Here is a 21,683-nt window from a genome sequence, read left to right as displayed (position 1 = left end):
GGTTTTGGGAACATGACCTTAGCTTCATGGAGAAATACCTGAGAGATTCTCTTACAGGCTCTGAGCAGCACCGGCAGCTGACTCTGACCTGGCCTCTCTCCCCACCTTCCCCGACCCGAGACCATGCCAACGGACAGGGATTGTCTGAGGGCCGCCTTGAGGTGGGTTCTGAGACCCTCATCAGGGTTGATTAGCAATGTCTGCCATCAGTGTGTGGATAGGGAGTGTGGGAGGGGTCTCAGGCCAGCCAGGCAAGGCCAGCCATCAGGAAACACATGCCTGTGGTAGCCGGATGCTGGGGCCTTGCCAATGCAAAGGCAGAGAGCCGGTACCCAGCTGGGGCTTTGAGGACGCTGTGAGTGCAGGCGCAACCTCGACCACAGGGCTGACTTATAAAGTCGAGCAGGGAGGGGTGCAGGCCCTAGAAGACCAGAGCCACACACAGATCCAGGGACTACAGCATCCTGGCACCAGGCAATGCTTCCACAGCCCCCTCACCCTGACATGATGACAAAAGGAAACTCCCCCAGAGATTGGGGGACATTTTTTTTTCTCTTTGCAAATCACCCAACTTGTAGACAGTCAGTATAGAAGAAGTTGAGACCCAAGCTGCTGAGTTCAAAGCTGTCTCTGCCGCATACTAGCTGTGTGACCTTCGGGAGGTTACTTAACTTCTCTGTGCCTCAGCTTCCCGAGGGATAATATTAGCACCTTCCTCCTAGGGGTGTTGTGAGAATTAAATGGGTTAACATAGGTCAGGCACTTAGAAGAAGGCCTGGAACGCGGTAAGCAGCACGTAGGCATTAGCTGTCCCTACCACTGCTCATACCACTCCGCTGGGGGAAGGAAGCAGCCTTCCTAGAAGAGGCTGCTCTCCCCTCAGCCGAATCCTCTGTGCCACTGGGGCTGCTTCAGCACTCGGAGTAAGTGAGATATCGGCCAGGTCTGGATGCCCCTTCTGGCAGCATGAGCAAAGCTCTTGTTTCCACTTCTGCAAAATCCTTCCTGAGATTCTAGGAGCCTGGCAGGCCCCAGGCAAGATATAGGAAGGGCTGACGGGGGTATTTCCCCTGCCCCGCCCCTGCTGCATCTCCCCAGGGTCCTGTGCCCTACCGTACCCTCATCCATCTCCCCAGGGCCCTGTGCCCCACCCCAGCCTGCTGTCTGTTGGGCTGCTGCTTCCTGTCCTCTGTTGGTCCCATCCCTTCCCCCACCCACTGCCCTCGGATGTCCTACTTCAGACTCCCCCAGGAGGACCTATACAAGCACTCACTTCCAGGCCCCTGCAGGCTCCTAGATCAGAGCGGGCCTGGGAAGCTTTCCCACAAGGTCGCCAAGTGAGTCCTATGCACCCCAAAGTTTGAGACAAGGGTCTTCAGATCTACCCATCTGGCCTGTTCTCGTTGGAGGCCACCTGCAGTTTCACACTGATCAAGAGAAAAGCCACGGTCTTCCCAAGACACAGCAGGAATCAGCCCCTGCCAGACGTGTCGTCTCGTCAGCTGGGGGACTCCCCGGGGCTTCTGGTTCTTCTGAGTGCTGGGTGAAGGGCCTGGGACTCTGTGGCCAGCAGCCTACCTTGGCCCCTTTTCGGGGCTGCGGGCTCGGCTGAGTGACACTGCACCCTCTTACTTGTGAGGAAGATCAAGTGAGGTCGCCACTGACTTCTCACAATGGCCCAGACCCTAACGATCATGCTTTCTACCCTGAACTTTGCAGATGAAGAAACGGAGGCCCAGAGAGGCTGGTGCTTTCTTGATCTTACACAGAGAGCAGCACCAGCAGGGCTGGAGCTAGAAACCCAAATGTCCCGGCACCCCAGGATTCTGTGCACCACCCAGGCCATTTCCTGTGTCTAGAAGGTGTATATGCTCTATACAGAAGGTGTCCTGAGAGTATGAGGGGCTGTGCCCACAGGGCCGGGAGGTCTCAGCCGGGTCCCCCAGGATCTAGGGCTGAGCCGCCGAGGGTGGGGCACTCACAGCCACCCCTCAACTGCATTCCCACACCTGCCTCTCCCTGTTCTAAAAAGGCTCTTATCCGGAATTCATTTATTATGAAATTCAGCAAACCAGGCTCTGGACTAGCACCCCCCACCCGCAGGTCCTCATCCCCCGTTCCCTACAGACAGGCCGCAGCTGGGACTGTCCATTATGAATCGCATTTTCCATGTTGGTTAACGCAACTCCAGTGTGAGTCCAGCCTCAAGGACAAGATATGGGGCAGGCAGATTCTAAGAGGGTAACTATGGCAGCAGCCATGGGGGAATGGGAATCAGGCCGTGTGGTGGGCGAGTCAGGTACGGGTCAGGGTCAGGGTCGGGCACAGTGGTGGAGAACAGCAGTCAAGGACAAACAACTGGCCTTTCACACTTTCTCATGCTGTGTGGCCTTGACCTTTATCTTCCCCTAATCTCCCTGTCCCTGGGACCCACCCAAGTGTAAGATTTCTGCTCATTTAAAAAAAGCAAGCAAGCAAACCAACAAAAGGCCACTGGACAGTTATCCATGGGCATATTAATATTCAGATGGTCTACCATCTATGCCAGCCCTGTTGGTGTGGAAATGTTATTAACCTGAGACCTTGTCGATTCTACAATTAGAAGGTGCCTTCGCATATTTTTAAATTAATAAACTATGAAATACCTTCTGCCTATAGTGATTTAATTATACTTTGCCAAGAAAAGCAATTTTAAACTAGATCGACTTTTTTTTTTTAAATGAGAAGTATTGCCATGAGGTAAATGAGGTAAAAACATTCAGTTTTGAAGGAAACAAAATCCTGTTGCAAAGCCTGCAAATCTAAAACGAACGTCTACTGAAATGACCCGATTCTCATCAAGAATGTGAATCTGTGAATGTGACTCAGGGGAGAGTGGAAGCTTACTTAGGCCTCTTTCCAGTGTTCCCCAAATGCACCCCGTTTCTTCCTTGAGAATAATCCTTGGGTTCTGCAGAGACCTGAGGAAGCCCAGGTCTTGCCAGGGCTCAGATCTCTGCCTGGTGCTTGGGAATCACGGTGCTGGGTCTCCTCTTCCCCAGGGCCTGCAGTACATGGAGCTCATCCCCAAGGAGAAGCAGCCGGTGACGGGCACCGAGGGCGCCTACTACCGCCGGCGTCAGCTCCTGCGTCAGCTCCCCATCTACGACCAGGACCCCTCTCGCTGCCGCGGACTTTCGGAGAACGAGCTGAAAGTGATGGAGGAGTTTGTGAAGCAGTATAAGAGCGAGGCCCTGGGTGTGGGCGAAGTGGCCCTCCCCGGGCAGGGCGGCTTGCCCAAGGAGGAGGGGAAGCTGCAGGAGAAGCCCGAGGGCGCAGAGACGGCCGCCCCGACTGCCAACGGCAGCATCAGCGACCCGTCCAAGGAACACGTAAGTCTCCACCATCCATCCAACCATCGGGTCCGGCTGAAGCCACCCAGGCCAGGGCTGCAGGGTCAGGGCCCCAGCTCCGGGCTGTGTTCCCTCATTCCCGCCTTCATTCGTGGTCATGGTCCAGGAGAGGTCACGGACAAGCAAACCGTCGCAGTGCGGAGAAAGGGCATCAATCCTTGCTTGGGGGTGAGGGTAGGCTTGGGGGAGGAGGTGAGGCCCACGCTGGCCTTGGAAGAATAACTAAGAGTACCCCAGGCCTTCAGGCTCTTCGGGGAAGACCTGTGTTGCCTTAAAGAGGCGATCATGTGCAAAAAAAGGTGAAAGTCTCAGAGAGCACAGCACAGAGGACTGAATGAAGTCCCAGGTGGCTGAAAGTGTGGTACCAGGGGGCAGGGGGGCCCAAGGCTGGCGAAGTCAGCAGGGGCACACTTCCTGAAGGGTCATGCCCTCCGTCTATCCATCACTCGAGCATTGATTGGCCTGTACTCTCCGCCGAGCCCCAGGAAATCAAACAAGCAGAGGACACTGTCCCCGTATTGGGATGCTATCGATTTAGGACTTTACTCCAAGGGCCGTAGGGAGAGGTGGCAAGCATGAGATTGGGGCCACGTGGGGCTGTTTGCTAACTTTCATGGGCCCCCAACCCCTATCAGCCAAGAGGCTTCATGCTTCCATGTGACATTTGGAGATAAAAGTCCCAATATACAGGGTCCTCAAGCAAACCAGCTGCCTTGCTGGGAACAGGCTAGCCGTCACCCACGTGAGCCAGACACCCCAGGGAAATGCCAGCCCGAACGATGCTGTCAGTACCTCCAGAAGGGGCCGGGTCTTTCTTCTCTGTAGTGACTCACCCTTGTTATCCAAAACCTGCGTCCTGCATCTCCCAACCCCGCCCCGTAGGCACGTTCATTTGGGATTGCCATCCAATGCAAAGAACAAAAAGACAAAGAGACAAAAGAATAAAATTGATTTTCACTCACAAATTGGTGGTCTTGAAAAGCCCCATTTCTCAGGAAGAATTCACATGCCAGGAACTTCTGAAAACATTAGACCCAGTTACCATGTTTCATAAACTAGCCTCGTCCCCAGCCCTGCCTTCTATCCACCCTCCGGCAGCCATAGGTCTTTAACACATTAGTACTGTGTAATTCCAAGCTGGAACGCAACGTCTTTAAGTCTGTGACATTTCCCAGTTGCCATTCCAAAGAGAGAAATGCTGATCTGAGAACGTATTTTATCCTGGACTCAGCCCACGGGTTTGGACAGCGTGGAAGTGGGGCAGGGGCGGCCTGAGATCCCAGGGCCTTGGCAACAGTCAACTTTAGGAAATGTCTGTGACACTTTGGAAGCATTTAAACAAGACCAGGCAGTAAAGAGGGAATCCGAAGGAAGCCGATATTGGTGGGTTGGGCTGGCTGGGAAGACAGACTTTTCCTTCCTGACCCTAACCCCAATCTTAATTAGATAACGAGTGATGTCATTAATAGACTCACGTCCGTCACCCCCTCTAAATGCTGAGGTCCTGTCTTGTCCATCTCTGTATCTGCAGCAGGAGCCATCAATACAATATAGAGAGTAGGTGCTTGATAAATATGTGACCCATGAATGACTGAACAAGGGACTGAATGAATGAATGTTCAACCTAGCGTCTGGTCTCAGTTGCAGCACGCAGGATCCTTCGTTGTGGCGTGCAGGCTTCTCTTTAGCTGTGGCGCGTGGGCTCTGTAGTTGCGGCACGCAGGCTTTCTAGTTGTGGTGCGCAGGCTCAGTAGTTGTGGCACACAGGCTTAGTTACCCCGCAGCATGTGGGATCTTAGTTCCCCAACCAGGGATCAAACCGGCGTCCCCTGCATTGCAAGACGGATTCTCAACCACTGGACCACCGGGGAAGTCCCATGTTCGAACTAAATTGATCCTCAAAAGATGGGGACCACTTGGGTGGCCGTTTTGCCTGAAAGGACGATGAGCTTTCAAGTTCACATGCCTTAAGCACCTGCTGTGTGCCACGTGCTATGCTCAGTACTTCCAGGTCTTGGATTAATTTGAACTGTTACCTGGTAGGTGGATTTCACCAGCCCCATTTTACAGGTGAGCAGTCAGAGATTCAGAGAAGAACGGTGGTTTGTCGGAGGCCCCATCGTTTCTAAGGGGCAGAAGCTGGATCATCATACGCTTTCTACTGTGTGATGCTGACTTATAAAACCCTGCTTGTTATCTGCATGTAACTCCCTGTTTATCTCCTTGAAGCCGGGGAGCAAATTCTATTAAGGTAGCTAAGTAGCCTGCCAGGCCATAGATGGCTTGTCCCCGGCAGCCCTGCCGTCGGGCCTGGCTGTGGGCTCGCTGCCTGAGCTGCTCTGCTGTACCCCAGGGGGCGGCATATCAAGGGGACATGGGTGCTGGCTGTCCTGTGTGCTGGGCTCCTCTTGTTCTCATAAAAGGGCAGGTAGGACAGTCACCACAGACAAGCATCAGGCATGAAGCCTGACGTTTGCTCCCCTGACGAGGGCCACAAACTTTGCTAGAAGCAGTCGGGGCATTCAACTTGAGAACCCAGGTACGGGGAGGAAGCATAGGACTGACACCCCAAATCAAACAGTGATTTATGAAAGAAAAGGCGGCAAAAAGAAGGACATGTGAAATGTATTACACTGGAGCTACGATGGTAACATATCACACTTTATCATCCTAAGGGAGACGTTATTCCTGTTGTTAGCGGCTACCATTTAGTGGGCTTTCTCTGGACCGAGGACAGCGCTGAGCTGGAGAGTATCTGATGTAAAGCTCCCAACAGCCCAAGGGAGGCTATGGGATTCGAACCAACTGTTAGCCCCCAAACCCCTCCTTCCTGTTTCCCAAAGCTTATTCCTAGAAAGCTCATGGCCATGAAACTATAAACGGGCCATGTGGCCACGTAAAGGGGACATCAGACTAAACAAAACGAAATGGGTTTCTTTAGGGCTGGACTTCTCAGAGCCTGTAGGAGGCTACGGCAGTGGTTCTCAAACTAAAGTCACCTGGAAACTGGCTAAAATCCAGAGGCCTGGGTCCCACCCCAGACTTGTTGGTGCAGGTGGAGGCTGAGAATCTGAATTTCTAACGAGTCTCCAGGTTGATGCCAATGCTGGGGGCCACACTTTGAGAACCACTGCTAAAGAGGGTTAAAAATGACCTTACATTTAAGCTCAGCCAAAATGATACTGCCGATCTGGTATACAGGGAGGGTCCAAGAGATGCTAACAGGGGCATTTTCTAGACTTATGTGGCGCCCTGGCTTAGGGTGTCCGGCTTTGAGAAGACTGCACAGCACTCTTGAATTCCTTGAACTCTCCACGGGGAGCGGTGGAAACACAGACACAGAACATAGCCCACTGCTCTATACCCGCCCCGAATGCCCCATCCTAGAGCACGCTACACTCTACACTTGGCAGCCGGAGGCCACGAGCCCTGCTTTCTCTGAGCTGCCGGTAGCCTACACCCCACGGCGGTTCTCCCAGGAGCTCGCTCGGCTGTCCTGCTGCCGGGCGGCCTGTTACAGTCGTGCCCTTCCTCGGAGACCTGGGCTGCCAAGTCCTCCCCCCAACCCCAGGCCCCTCCACCAGCCTGTCCGGACCAGAGGAGCATTATCGCCAAAAGGCTGTTCCAAGTCGCCTGTGTGGAATCCCCACCCACGGGCTGAGCGCTGGGTGAAGCCAGAGGGCGGTGGGCCAGCTGGGTGACGGGAGCAGCACCCTCTGAGCCGACCCATCCTCATGGCCGGGGCTCTTCACTTACTCGGATCTGAGTAAGGCCCTCCGCCAGGCCTTCCCACGGGCCCCGTGACAGGACGGGCAACCTGAAATCAGCCGTGGCACGTCTGGGAATGAACCCCAAAGCTGCGGCCGCCCATGCCGACCTCAGGGCAGGTCCCTGAAAGTGTCATCCTGACCCTGAGCTCAGGAGAGGCAGTGGCGTGGCAAATGCCCTGAGAGTCATCCCTCTTCATGAGGAAACGCCACGGCACAAAAATCCCAGATACTAACCAACCGCTGTCACTCCCAAAGCAGGCCCTTTAAATCAGTGAGGCCAAGTAAAAGAAAACCCAATATTTAGCCTTCTCTTCCCCTGACTTGCCCCTCTGTGTGTGCGTGGAGCGGCGAGGGTGGTGGGGAATTGTTACTTCACGGCAGGCTCGTTCATCTCTTTGAATCCTCCGAATGACCAGCAAGACAGCTTGGGATTGTTATGCCCATTTCACAGACGTGGAGCCTGAGGCACAGAGAGGTTAACTGGTTTGCCGGTGAGGTTCCAGCCCAGGTCCTTCCGCGTCACCTGCCCTGCGGGGTCCCAGCAGGGTGGGGACAAAGCAAGGACACGTGCATTTATGTTTGCTGGGGTGGGTGGCAGTGTGCAGAGTCACTCCCAGCCCAGCCTGGTGAAGAACTTGAGGGCCTCTTGTCTGCGAGCCAAGAACAGGGGAAGGACGTGCCTGCCCCACCCAGTCCCACCCACCATGGGTTCTCGGGGGTCTTGGGGGCTTCGAAGCGTTCCGTGGCCGTGGAGCTGCCCACCCCAGCAGCCCAGACCATTCCACAGCAGCACGGCGGGGCCCCATATCTGCTTTCCAGGCCCCCGCTCCCGACCTCTCCCACCTGGATGGATCCTACGGACACTGGACCTCAATGCTCGGACGGTGAACAGCTCTACCAGACCATCTCCCTGCGTTTAGAAAGTTTACTGGATATTTTCTCCGAAATTAAATATACCAATTTCCTGGGCATGGTCATCCTGCCCAGGAATTTCCGCCCTTCCCTACACCCCAAACTTGTAACCGAAGAAAGAGGAAAGAAAGCCAGGACATAGCATTTAATGTCATCTCCGCCCTTTCGTAGTTTTCATCCCTGCCGGGAGACCCCAGCTCCTGCCTCACGGGCCAGGCCGTGGCCCCAGAGGAAGTGATTAAAAGGAGAACAGACTGAAAGAAGTGAAGACATTGCTGGAAGTCGTAAAGATGTGTTAATTTGGTCCCAAATTACAGTGTAACCTCCCTGCCCCCTTTCCCCACAAGAATGCACAAAGGAGGGACCGGAGGTGTGGGTCCCCTCCCTCCCACGAGGTGGGCCTCTCGGATGGAAACTTAACAGCCGCTGGCGGCTCAGCCCGACTCCAGCCCCGACAAGGGACATACTTGTGGGCAAGGGACTTCCAAAGCTTGGTCCGAGCAGATGTTTGGCTTGTGGGCTGGCAGGCTGGTTTTCCTGCCAGCCCCTCTCTGCGAATTTGAAACCACCGTGCGCCCCCAGGCCTTCGAGCCCTGCCTGAGCTGGAGGACAGAGGATGAAAGGAAGCCCCCCCCAAACTGCCATGGTTACCAGGCTTCTCAGCATCTGCCTGCCACCTTGTTCACAGGGGAGATATTTTAATGACATTAAAGGAGATTTTATTTTCCACGGAAAATTCCTTTTATCCTGCTTTCCATACTATAAATACTTGGCCGTGTTGCCTCATAAGGCTTCACAACTATCTTCCCCCACCCCAAAGTGGGCTGCGTAATAGTCCATTGACTAAAACAGGGGTTGGCAAACTTTTCCTATAAAGGGCAGATTGTGAATATTTCAGGCTTTACGAGCCACGAGGTCTCAGTCATAACCACTGGCCTCTGTCCTTGTGGCACTGACACAGCCAAAGACAATATCTCAACAGATGACCAGGGCTGTGTCCCAATAAAACTTTATTTGCAAAACCAGGCAGCAGGCTGGATCTGGCCCCAGGGCTGTACTTTGCTGACCCTAGAACTAGAAGAACCATAAAAAATGTTTTTCACTGTTTATGAATGACCTGGGCTTTGTTCAACTTTATTATGCTACTGGAGGTTACTTGGTGACGCTGATGATTCTGATGATAGTGTCATCTGCCATTCGTTGACGACCTACATGGTGCCAGGCAGCACGCCAGAGGCTCCACACGGTTGTTTCATTCAATCCCAAGAACTACCCGGCAAGATATATCACCCCCCTCTCTAGGCGTCTAGCTGGTGAGCCGTGAAGCCAGAACTGGAACTCAGGCCTGCCTCGCCTCAAACCCCGCACAGACTCCACAGGACGGCAGCTCCCGCTCCCAGAGCCCCCGTGTGGCCCAGACACCTTGCGAGGCCTCTGCAACAGAGATGACCACACGTAAGCCTTGTCCCTACTCACAGCATCCCGTTGTAGGGATACACTTGTCAAGGCTGGATTCGGGAGCACCCCAGGCTGACGTTCTCTCTTCCAAGTGTCGCATTTGGGAAGCCTTCCTGGCCCCATCCTCCCCCTTCACCAGATAACCAGTGAGGGAGACGCGGTTAGAAACACCTGACATTCTGCCTCGCTTGGGAGAGAGCCCCCTCCTCAAGGACCTGCCCCTAGAAGATGCGGGAGACGAAGCACTGGTGGGCCCACAGCACTGACCACACGTGCAAAGCACTTCCCACGATCAGGGCCCACCTTGTGTCACAGATGCGGCAACTGAGGCTCGGAGATGCCCCCAGATGAAGCTACGGCGGGACCTCATGCAAAGGCCGGGACCCTAACGGCAGCGCCTGTGGCTACCCACCTATTCTGCACCATAAGGAACCTCTCCGGAAGTTGCCCGTGTGGGGCAAGAGAACGCAAGAGGCTAAAGATGCCAGCCGTGACAGTGGGCCAGAAAAGAGGGGAAAATGCCCCAAAAAACTGCCGATAGACGAGGCTGCAAAGCAAAGATGGTGAATAATCGCCATAAGAGGAAATGGAGAGATGCTGTTTATAACTAAATTGTTGAGTATCTGTGTTGGAAAGAACCCAGTGCCTGAATTCAAGGCCCTTGAGTCAATATTTACTGTATTGTAATGGGGAGCTTTTCACAAGGCAATCTGGGTTTAGACTGGGGAGGCCTTTGGATAAGGGCCTTCCAGAAAAGAACCACATGATTGGAACAGAACTGCTGGCAACCGCGGCCGACAGATTACGGCTGGTTTACAGGGCTCTCCATATCTGCAGATCCGTCCCTGAAGGCCAGCACGGCTCATCCCTGGAGACACCTCTTTGGCCGTGGAACCCGGGGCCACTGTCCTGAATCTGCTGCTTCCTGAAACACTCTGTGTCCTAGTTACTGCCATTTCAGAAGCCTGAATAACTCTGCATGTCCACGTGTGCTGCTCCTGTCACCTGGGGCCGCACAGCAAACCACCCTGAGATGCAGCGGCTTAGAACACCTGTTCCAAGATGTCTGTTTTTCTCACAGATCAGCAATCTGGGCAGGGCTCAGCGGGAGAGCCTGTCTCTGTCCTTGACCCCTGGCCTTGATGCTTGGAAGACAGATACGGCTAGGGCTGGACCAGCAGGGGCCCCGGCCTCTCCCTCTATCTCTGTGTTTTCTCCGTGTGGCTGCCCTAGGATGCGGGCCTCAGGACGCCCAAGAAAGAGCCAGTGGAAGCTGTGTTGCCTTCATGACCTACCTCAGGGATCTACAGCATCCCTTCCACCACATTCTGTTCTACAGAAGTGAGTTACTAAGGCGGGACCATATGCAAAGAAAAGGAATATGGGTATTGGTTGGAGGAGGGTCCAAGAAGTTGCCGGCATCATTTCCACACCTCACAGCAGAGGGAACCCCAGCCCTGCAGGGTCTGAGCTTTGCAGGCAGCTGAATCTAGAATGCTCCTCAGCTTTCTCAGTGCAAGTGTTTACAGAAGCCCAAAGTACAGAATATACAAACTCTTTCATTTAGACACTTGTGATGAACAATCTCTCACCATTTGAACAACAGGGCAAGACAAAACTTCAGTGGCACCAGGAGAAACGTCACATGTTCTACCTATGAAAGGTCTGTGCTACAGCTCCTTCCCCCGGAGGCACCACAGTCTGCAAACTAGGTTACGTGGCAAAGGCTGGACAGATTCCCATGAGAAGGCTCTAGTTTTAGACAGTTGGGAGTCTGAATGAGAACCCACTGACATGCTAATGATCAATGGTCTTCTCTGTGCGTTTTAGCCTAGTTCCAAAGGCCTTCTACTCGACCAAAAGTGGCTCCTCCAGAGGGGAAGTCACCTGGGAATGACCACATTGGGCTTTCTTCAAAATAGTCTAGAATTTAAGCGTCCCAGGAATTCAAATTGGCTTTTGCTGTAATGGAACCTAATTGGTCATGTCATTTTTGCTGAGTTTTTATATAAGGTCATGTTCAAACACTCTATGACAGTGGGTCTCGAAGTGCGGTCCCCTGACCATACCAGCACCCCCTGGGAATCTGAAAATTCCCCTGCGCCCTCCCAGACCTACTAATCAGACACTCAGGGTGGGGAGGTGCAACACTCTGTTTGAGCAGCCCTCTAGGGATGCTGGGGCAGACTCGAGGCTGAGCACGCTGTCTTGGAGCGGGTGGGATGGGCGAGGGAAAAGAGCAGGCCCACCAAGGCGGGCACTGATTGTAGCTGAGTCTGGGGTAGTGACAGAAGATGAAACTCACATGACTTGATTCTCTGGCCTTGCACAGAGGGAAAGAACAGAGGTGGAAAAACCCAGAGCTCGTGGGTGGGAGGAATGACCTCTTGCCAATCTACGTGCTCATGGTGCTACCGAAAGGAAGCCAGGCCTCCAAACCAGAAGCAGATCCTGCCTTCGACGTCTTTGTCATCTTAGGAAGTGGATTTAGCTCCTCAACTTTCTGTAAGGAGGGCTTCGTAGGGATAACAGGAGATTTTCGCTAATTATTACTGAACCCTTGTAAAGTTCACTAATTCTATTATCTCATTTAATCCGTGCAGCAGACCTGTGATGTTCTGAGCATTACCTGACAGGTGAAAAAACGAAGGTGCAGAGAGGTTGGGTAACTTGCCCAAGGTCACACAGCTAGCCCCCGTCTCAACCATCCACTGCAATTTAGAAACTGTAAACCTCCCTTCCAAGGATGGTAGGAGAATACGTTTGTGCAGAGAAAGGCAGGACCCGGATCACAGGACCCCAGGCAGGCTGGGCAGTCTGACTCTTGGTTGGCAGGCTGCCCCTAGTGGCTGAGGGGCCACCAGCTGACAGAGCCAAGACACTGTCAGATGTCTTGTCCTTTGAGACCACAGGGAAGGGGGCACGGAAAATAGCTCAGAGGCCAGAAGAAGAAATTGGTTCCTGATGCATGTTGACAGGACTCATTACTCTCACAGCATGTTTTCATAAAATGTCAGTGACACTGTTTGCTTAAAAAAGGATTGGCTACTGGTGGTAACAGGGTGCACAGCCAGGGATGCTGGGGGACAACGAGGGAAGAGACACTCCCCAGAGAGGCTCCTGACAAAGCCCATTCAGACAGTGCTCCCAGAGTTACCTGCTCCCAGTGCAAACCACACGCCAGCACTCCAGAACCAGCACTGGCTTCCCATGACCTCCAAAGTGAAGTCCCAACCCCCAGTTCAGAGTCACCCGGGATCACCCACAAACTGCTTCCTGACCTCACATCCCTCTAGTTCCTTCTGAGGGTCGCAGGCGCCTGCTGGTACCCACCAGACACATCCAGGTGCATTTATATCCCTCCCTTTCCCCACTTCTGTGTTAGGCACATCTGGAAACTTGGAGTCAGGCGCCCCACTGATGTATCCTGGTGATAATCAACCAGGTGTGGTGGATGGACAGTATGCCCCTTCTGTGTGGGAGGAAAGGGGCTGGAAATTTCATTCTGTGAAATTTAGAAAGACCAACAGACAGAAAACGCACTTGCTTCTCAAACAGCCCTCACCAGACAGTTTACACTTCTGGAGACGTGATGGTCAATGAACGCGGACCCATCACCCATTTTTGGTTTGTTTTGTTTGTTTGTTTTTAATTTTTTTGCCACACTGTGAGGCTTGCGGTATCTTGGTTCCCCCACCAGGGGTCGAACCCGTGCCCCCTGGTATGGAAGCGTGGAGTCCTAACCACTGGACCACCAGGGAATTCCCCATCACCTATTTTTGGTTCAGACCCTCTGATGAGTTCCAGGTGAGCTGGGGCTCAGTCACATGCAGAAGGACAGGGTTTCACTTTGGTGAAGGACTCACACCCGTCATTCTCATGGGCATAACTGAAACCAAAAATCCAGCACGTTCTAAGGAACATCATCATCAGGCAGCCAGGAGCAATTAACCAGACACACTCCTCACCTGAACACGAGCTCAGCCACGACCGCGCTTAGGGACCCCACTCAGTACGTGGACACATTTTGTCATTTTGTTTCCTTTCCCCAATTTCCACCATTTTAATTTTTATTTCCTCTTCATATACAAGAGTATATGAAGTATGCAGTTAAAGGATGTAAAGAATTCTAAGTGTTTAGGCTCTGAATATATCCCTATTCATCTTCACATAGCAAAACAATAAATATATCTATTTGGGCTGACACATAATTTGTGCTTAGTAAGACAGAGTGTTCATCTCAAGCCAGGGGTCAGCAAACATTTTCTGTAGAGGGCCAGGTGATCTATCTCTCAGGTGTTGTGGACCAAGAGCGGGAGTTGATGATATCACGTAGGTACTTTACGTCGTAACAAGAGAGAAAATAAACATCCACAATTTTTTTTTGAAATTCAAAATACAGTAGTATAATTAAGACAGGTCTTTGTAATACAGGCCGCATTAGCTAGCTCAGGCTGCCATAACAGAATATTGCAGGCCAGGTGGCTTAAACAACAGAAATATATTTTTTTCCCAGTTCTGGAGACTAGAAGTCCAAGATCAAGGTGCTGGCAGGGTTGGGTTCTGGTGAGACCCCTCTTTCTAGCTTGCAGAGGGCCACCTTCTCACTGTATCCTCACATGGCCTCCCCTCTGTGTACACCCAGAAAGAGAAAGAGACAGCCATCCATCTCTGGTCTCTCTTCTTATAAGGACACCAGTCCTATTTGATTAGGGCCCCACCCTAATGACCTCATTGAAACTCAGTTAACCCCTTAAAGGCCCCATCTCCAAATACAGCCACATTGGGGGTCAGGGCTTCAACATGTTAACAGGGGGAGGGGCACCATTCAGTCCAAAACCCCGGTCTACTATGAGAAAAATGGAATTCTTTTTTGGGAGAAAACATTTCACTAAATTAGAGTTCAAATGTAAAACCCATTCGACGCTGATGGGTCCTACAAGAACAGGCAGAGGCTGGGTTTGGCCGTAGTGTGCTGACTCTGATGGAAAGGCCGCACGGTGGAGCAGAAAGAACCTTGGCTTTGGGGCCAGGCTTGGCCTGTGTTCGAATCCCAGCTTTGCCTCTTGTCAGCTATTGCTACTCAGCAATCACTGAATCTCTGTGAACCTGGGTTTGGCCATGTCTGGGGGGAAATATAGGTCTCCTTAAAAGGGAGATAAGGGCTTCCCTGGTGGCGCAGCGGTTGAGAGTCCGCCTGCCGATGCAGGGGACACGGGTTCGTGCCCCGGTCCGGGAAGATCCCACATGCCGCGGAGCGGCTGGGCCCGTGAGCCACGGCTGCTGAGCCTGCGCGTCCGGAGCCTGTGCTCCGCAGCGGGAGAGGCCACAACAGTGAGAGGCCCGCGTACCGCAAAAAAAAAAAAAAAAAAAACGGGGGAGGGAGATAAGTCTACAAGGGAAAGTAACTCTCTCGGGTTTCCGTAAGGGTGTCAGTCAGGAGGGAACACCTGAGTTGGACATACAACGGCCCCAGGGAGATGACAGCCAGCATCATCCTCATCATCAGAGTTCTGAGGAGGAGGTGAGAACCCCGAAACGACTGGAAAGATTTTACAGATCGAGGCTGCCGTCTGCATAGGACGTGATGAGAACGGTCGTTCAGCTCTGTGGTCTTCCTCCCAGTGCAGTCATGATAACATCAGGCAACTCCCAGCTGAGGGCCAGTCTCCCACATAGCTGACTGGTCCTCCTCCAAGGTTATTAAAAACAAGGGACATCTGAGAAACTGTCACAGTCCAGAGGAGCCTAAGGAGACATGATCGCTAACTGTAATGTGGGATCCTGGATCCACTCCTACAGGAGGAAAGGGACAGTAGGTAGAATCTAAGCACATCTGGATAAAGTTTGGACTTCAGTTACTAATAACATATCAGTACTGGTTAATTGGTTGTGACAAGTACACCATATTAATGTAAGTGCTAAGAACACAGGAAAGCGGGTGCGGGGTATACGAGAATTCTCTGTACGATCTCCACAATTTTTCTGTAAGTCGAAAACCGTTCTCAAATTTTAAGTTTATTAAAAATTAATCCTGCATAGGTAAAAGATCCATTCAAAGTGCAAGGTGGACCAGTGGGTTTTAATGTAAATGGCATGAAAGGTTGGTTGATATGGTTTCAGACTCCACATCAACTAACTTTTGCGATAGTAACACTTGTCTAATTTTGATGTAATAGCAAAGAAAAATACTCCACAGTTATCTAGAGAGGCTATTTAAAATGCCTGCCTCCCTTTTTCAATTTCTAATCAGTGTAAGGTCAGATTTTTTTCATGTATTTCAAAGAAAACCACATAATGCAAAAGATGAAAAGCTAAAACACTTATAAGAATCGAGAAATCCTCTACTGAGCCAGTCATTAGAGATTTGCAAAAATGTAAACAATGCCACACTCTGCCTCAGTTTTTCTGTTTTGGAAAATATAGTTATTTTTAATTACAAATATTTATGTTCACATGCTGTTGGTTTACTATTTTTTAATGAATTAATAGTTATTTAATTTTTTTCCTCAGTAATTTCTTGTATGGTAAATATCAATAGCTATTACCCACATGAAAAAAACTCTTTGGGCTTCTCAAAAATTTTTAAGAGTCTAAAGGGTGTTGAGAACAAAAAGTGTGAGAATGACTGTGCTAAACAAATATTGGGCTGGCCAAAAAGTTCATTCAGGTTTTTCCACAAGATCTTACAGAAAAAGCCAAATGAACTTTATGGCCAACCCGATACTTTATTGAGTCCTCACAACTACCTACTAGGTAGGCAGTATTATTATTATCCCACTTTGCAGATGAGAAAACTGAGGAACAGAGAGGTATAGTAACTTGCTCAAGGTCACCCAGGAAGTAAAGAGACTGGAGTTGAAACTCGAATCCAGGTCACGATGCACTCCTGACTACCTTGTGTCCCGGGGGTCCTCCCCCACCCTTCCAGGTCTGTGAGCTCTGCAAGGGGGTGGCCCCCGCCGACAGCCCTGTGGTCTACTCGGACAGGGCAGGCTACAGCAAGCAGTGGCATCCTGCCTGCTTCGTGTGCACCAAGTGCTCCGAGCCGCTGGTGGACCTCATCTACTTCTGGAAGGATGGGGCGCCCTGGTGTGGCCGTCATTACTGCGAGAGCCTGCGGCCCCGGTGCTCCGGCTGTGACGAGGTGAGGACCAGTGGGGTGGGCACCCCCAGACTGCAGGAGGGGACCCAGAGGCCCGGGGGAGTGTGGCTTCAGGATGATGTGATCCACAGATAAGAAAACTGAGGCTCAGATCCCCCTTCACACTCTCAGCCTCTGTTTTCCCATCTGCAAAATGGGGCAGAAATTAGTTCCCACCCCCGGGCCTGTTTGGATGGGTCAGACACAGAGGACCTGTCAAGTCTCATCCTTGACACAAGGCTTGGCACTAAGTAAGGGCCCAGAAGAACATTATGGGGTGCCACCAGGAGGTAGACGGCCCACATTCAAACCTGGCTCTGCATCTGTGAGGCATGTGGGTCCCTAACTCCTGTGCCTCAGTTTTATAACTTACCAAATGGGAGGGTAACAGTGCCCATCCCATGGAATTGCTGTGAGGATAAATGAGATCATGCCTGAAAATGCTTGGCACGGGGCCCGAGTAACTAAGAAGTGGAAGCTGCTGTGAGTCTTAGGATAATGTAATACAAGATGATACAATAAAATCATGTAGCATTAACATAACACAATCCGACAGTTAGGAGATGCTGTGAAAGGGGTTCAGCTCTCCAACATGGGTTTAGACTAGAGAAACTCTAAGGTGTGTGAATAGTGACAGTAATGGCTATGACAATAATAACTACTGCCTGCATGCCTCTGGTGACGAGAAACTCACTACCTTCATCTCTGGCACATACGAGGGTTAGAAATGTCTTCCTCACTTTAAGCCAATATCTACCTCCTCCCACCTTTCACGTGTTGGTCTCCGTGTGAAGTTAAGACCCTGTAATCCTCCTACCTCATAACTGAGTGAGCAAGGATGTTACAGAAGGATAAGGGCTGTCAGCAGGCCTGGTCCCACCCACCTCATTTCTGTGAGGACAGCAGTATGCTCGCGGTAACAACACCTCGTCCTAATGTGCTACAGACGTTGTATGTGATGTACCGTTTACATCTCACAACAGTCTTTCAGGGAGAGAGAATCATTGTCTCCGTTTGACATTTGAGAAAAGTGCAGCTCAGAGAGGTCAGCGATAATCACAAAGCATTGACTTTGTCTCTGTTACCATTCCGAGTACTCCATCTGTAGCAACACATGCAGCGCTCATAAAACTCCATGGGATGGGTAGTAGTTATATCCCCATCCTACAGATGTGGAAACTGAGGCACAGGGAGGTTGAGTAATTTGCCCAAAGTCATGCAGCTGGTATTTAAGTGAAAACACATACCTGGTCCCTGTTTGACCCCAAAATCAGAAAGCACATTTAACCAGTATGCTGTTCTGCTCTCTGGTTCCTCACCAGATTGTACAGATGTTCCAAAGTGTTACTTTATTCCAAGCCCAAGTGACTCTGGGTGTTCTTGCTCTTGAAGACTGGCCATTGGTCGCTCAGCTACCGTTAGGCCATCTTCACTGGGGTATGTAATTCCGTCTCTGAGCACAACTGGGCTTTGGATTTGGCCCGGACAGCATCATAGATGCCAGATACGTAAAACCTGTCAATAGTGGAGGATTTTTTTTTTTTGATCCCAGAAGCTAAGACGCAACCATGACCTTCGCCAAACACTGTACTTACTGTCTTAGATTTATGTCAGATTTCTCCAGTGAGGCACTGAAAGGTCCAAACAAGAATGGGGGACGAGGGACCACCATCTTACGGCTTGTCTCCCATGCCCTGTCTACTAGGGACAAAACCTGAGCTGTACGATTCTTCCGCTCCCCTCCCCAGATAATCTTCTCAGAGGACTACCAGCGCGTGGAAGACCTGGCCTGGCACCGAAAGCACTTTGTCTGCGAGGGCTGCGAGCAGCAGCTGGGTGGCCGGGCGTACATCATCACCAAGGGTCAGCTTCTGTGCCCAACGTGCAGCAAGTCCAAACGCTCCTGAAGGGCCGTCCACCCACGGCTGGAATCCACAGGATCCCACCGAGAAGTAGAACCAAGCATGCCAAGGCCATCCTAAGGGCCTGGCGAGACAGCCAACAAGCAACAAAAACAGTGATCTTTTTTCAGTGGAGATATATATATATATATATATATATATATATATATATATACACACACACACATATTCTAGATCGGGTGGGGAGGGGTCCTTGAGGGTCAATAGTTTCAAAGCCGGAGACGTTCTGAGAAGTCTTAGGACGCAGTTATTTTGTTTTTGCTGCTGTTGTTGTTTCCCAGCTACCAATGAAACGCATCCTGCCCGGGCTCTCTAGGAGGAGTTTCCCAGAATGCAACTCTGAGTGATCAAATCACAGAGCTGGCGGATGTGCGTGCTTTCTCGTGAACCTGGGGGCTCCTCCAGGAGCAGCCTGGGATCCCAATGCTCGTTTGTTGCCTCCCTTTCAAATGGAATTTGAATTTTAAATAAAAAAATGTTGGCATGATAAATATATCAATAAAAGTTTTACGAAGTTCGCACAGGCCCTGATCTCATTATTTACACCTGGCGGTCATTTCACGGCATCTGTTTTGCCCCAAGATCCTGAGTGCGGGTGCTAGCGGAAGGCACTGGAAATGCAGGTGTGCCTCTTCATCAATTGTGTCTCATCAGACTCCTTTGGGGACTGAAGGTCCTCGGGGCAGAACTCCCATCCCCCCAGTTCTGGGCACCCCGAGAGCACTGATGGAAACGAGCGTGTCGTGTTTCATGGGATACCTAAAAGCAGCCTCTTGAAAACTGGGGAGCAGCAACTCAGGTGTTCTCCAAGCCCCAGCAGGTGACGAGTGAGCCCCTCTGGGTGTAAGACCAGGCAGGGGACTCAAAGCAGCCAAACAGGGCCACCTAAGCTCAACCAATGGGTGCCACATGGCACACGGTGACCAGTGCAGACCAACCTGAAGAAATACGGATTTTATGAGAAATCTCTCCCTTTTCAAACGTTGCCAGTGGAACACTGAATGAGCCGAACGGAATAGCTCTGTGGGTGAGACTGTCTCTCTTTTATGGCCTCTCTGTGCATTTACAGTCTCCAAATTCATTTCCTCCCCACAATTTCAGAAAAACCTTTCTTAAAGGTGAAAAAGACCTGAGGCTTAGGAGCTCACAGTCTCATCACCACGGCCTCTCTTTCCTTTTTGTTTAAGTCACGCCACGAGTTCCCCGACCAGGGATCAAACCCGCGCCCTCTGCATTGGAAGTGCGGAGTCTTAACCGCTGGACCGCCAGGGAAGTCCTGGCCTCTCTTTCTTAAACTGCCCATCTATTGCCCAGTTTCTTTACTTTCACCACCCGAATTGTGCTCACATTACCTCGTCTACAATACCTCCGTTCATGTGCTTTGCAAGCTGGACGAAAGCTATTGCCCTATCCTTCGCAGGTGGTTTTCTGCTTCCAGCTCATCTCTCCAGCCCCCGTGTTTCTCTGCCACGTCCACCTTCTCAAAGAGGAGCTTTCGGACCCATCCTTCCAGGATCCCTGTAGCCCCTCAACTTAACAAGCAAGTCCTCACCCTGACAAGTGAGGCCCTCCAACACTTGGCTTAACTGTCCTTCTGGTCTTAAAACCCTTTCTTGCTCTAGATTTCGATTTCCCTATTTCACTTAAACATTCAGAAACTCCTTTTGATCAAGACCCTCTCCCCTGCCACCACCGCCCTGGTCTGTGCTCGGTCCTTGAAGACCAATTCCTTCTACAGAAATTCTATCTGTCCTAGAAGGAGCTACTGAAACATAACCTGCTTCCCAGCAGCCCTCCCTGAAGCGCCAATGGAATATGCACTTGTTCATTCCCTCATTCATTCATTCCACAAGTATTCACTGAGCACTACAGAATTCCAATTTGCATGCTGAGGACAGGGGGTACAGCGCTCACAGAAAGAACAGTGCCCCCAGACTTTACAGTCTGTGCAGGAGATGGGCCTCGGGCAAATATTCCCACAAGTTGATGTAAAATTACTGCTTTTATGGATGGTATAAAGGTGGGGGATGGGGGTGGGGAATCCGGTCTCTATAAAGCAAATGAAAGAGATTGGACCTAATCAGGGATGTCAGGAAAGGTGCTCCTGGGAAAGTGACACTTGAACTGAGATCTAAAGGGCAGTAGATGCCGAGTAGCCAAAGAAGGAAAGGAAGATGGTTAAAGATGGATGCATGGATGGCATGTGCAAAGACCCTGTGGCTGAAGCAGCACCAGTTTATTCAATATCTACTTATTGCTGTTGGAGATACAGTGGTGACCATGAATGGGACTGAAAGAAGATGGGTGGGGCAGGTCCACAGTGGGAGGATGGATGCTGAGGCACAAGAGGGTCACCAGCTTTGTGGGCAACAGAAAAGACCAGTTTCTGTCCTACGAGCAACGGGGAGCCTTCTGAGAGTTTCCAGTAGGGGTTGGTAATGGCGCGACAGAGAGATTACGGGATACATGATCTCTCCTCTGTTGAAACCCCAGCGTGATGCCTGATCGATTTTGTCCTGGTGCCTCTGTTCACACCACTGTGGACAGGAGTAATGTCCCCCACAGACCCCAGTGGATGCCACCCAGAGCGTGCTCCTGCCTTCCTGGTGTCTACTAATGACACCAACCTTGCACTTGGAACACCGAATCCTCTCTGACACCCCCCTTCCCCTCTGATGGTCACTCAGTGCAGTCCTCTCTCCCATCACCTCTTCCTTCCATCCCCAACGTTGTATTTCACCTTGAACATTTTCTGCCCAGACTGACAACTATCTCCCTGCCACGAACTCACCCTGTCCACACACCACTCAGCTGGACCCTTCAGAAACACATCCTCGCCATGCATTCTCCCCAACAAAACAGGGGCTCCCTGTTCACACATGGGAGAAAGTCAAAGCTTCTTAGCTTTGCAATCAAGTTCCTTAATTTTCCTGACCCCAACCCACCTTGCTTACTGCTCCCTTTTCAGAAGCCAAATGCATAGCACGTGGGTTCCTCTATGTGACCCAGCCTTCCCCGCCTCTGCCCGCTGCTCCAGCTGTTCCCTTTGCCTGGAGCTCCCCCGACGGTGCCCTATGACTGCCTC

General features: G+C 51.4%; 1 protein-coding gene across 1 annotated transcript in view; it reads left to right on the top strand.

Moving 5' to 3' along the window:
- LMCD1 (LIM and cysteine rich domains 1) overlaps positions 1-19,115 on the top strand; it is a 57,740-nt gene extending 38,625 nt beyond the window's left edge. The window contains exons 4-6 of the mRNA XM_081245061.1: positions 3,042-3,371; positions 16,464-16,679; positions 18,425-19,115. Coding sequence (XP_081101187.1) covers positions 3,042-3,371; positions 16,464-16,679; positions 18,425-18,583 — 705 coding nt within the window. The 3' untranslated portion in view covers positions 18,584-19,115. The remainder of the gene's footprint in view (positions 1-3,041; positions 3,372-16,463; positions 16,680-18,424) is intronic.
- Positions 19,116-21,683: the final 2,568 nt, after the last annotated feature.

Source organism: Mesoplodon bidens, assembly GCF_964165515.1.
Source record: "Mesoplodon bidens genome assembly, chromosome: 10".
In the NCBI taxonomy this organism is placed as follows: Eukaryota; Metazoa; Chordata; class Mammalia; order Artiodactyla; family Ziphiidae; genus Mesoplodon; species Mesoplodon bidens.
The sequence above is the reverse complement of the archived record's forward strand: the minus strand, read 5'-3'. Positions and strand labels throughout refer to the sequence as shown.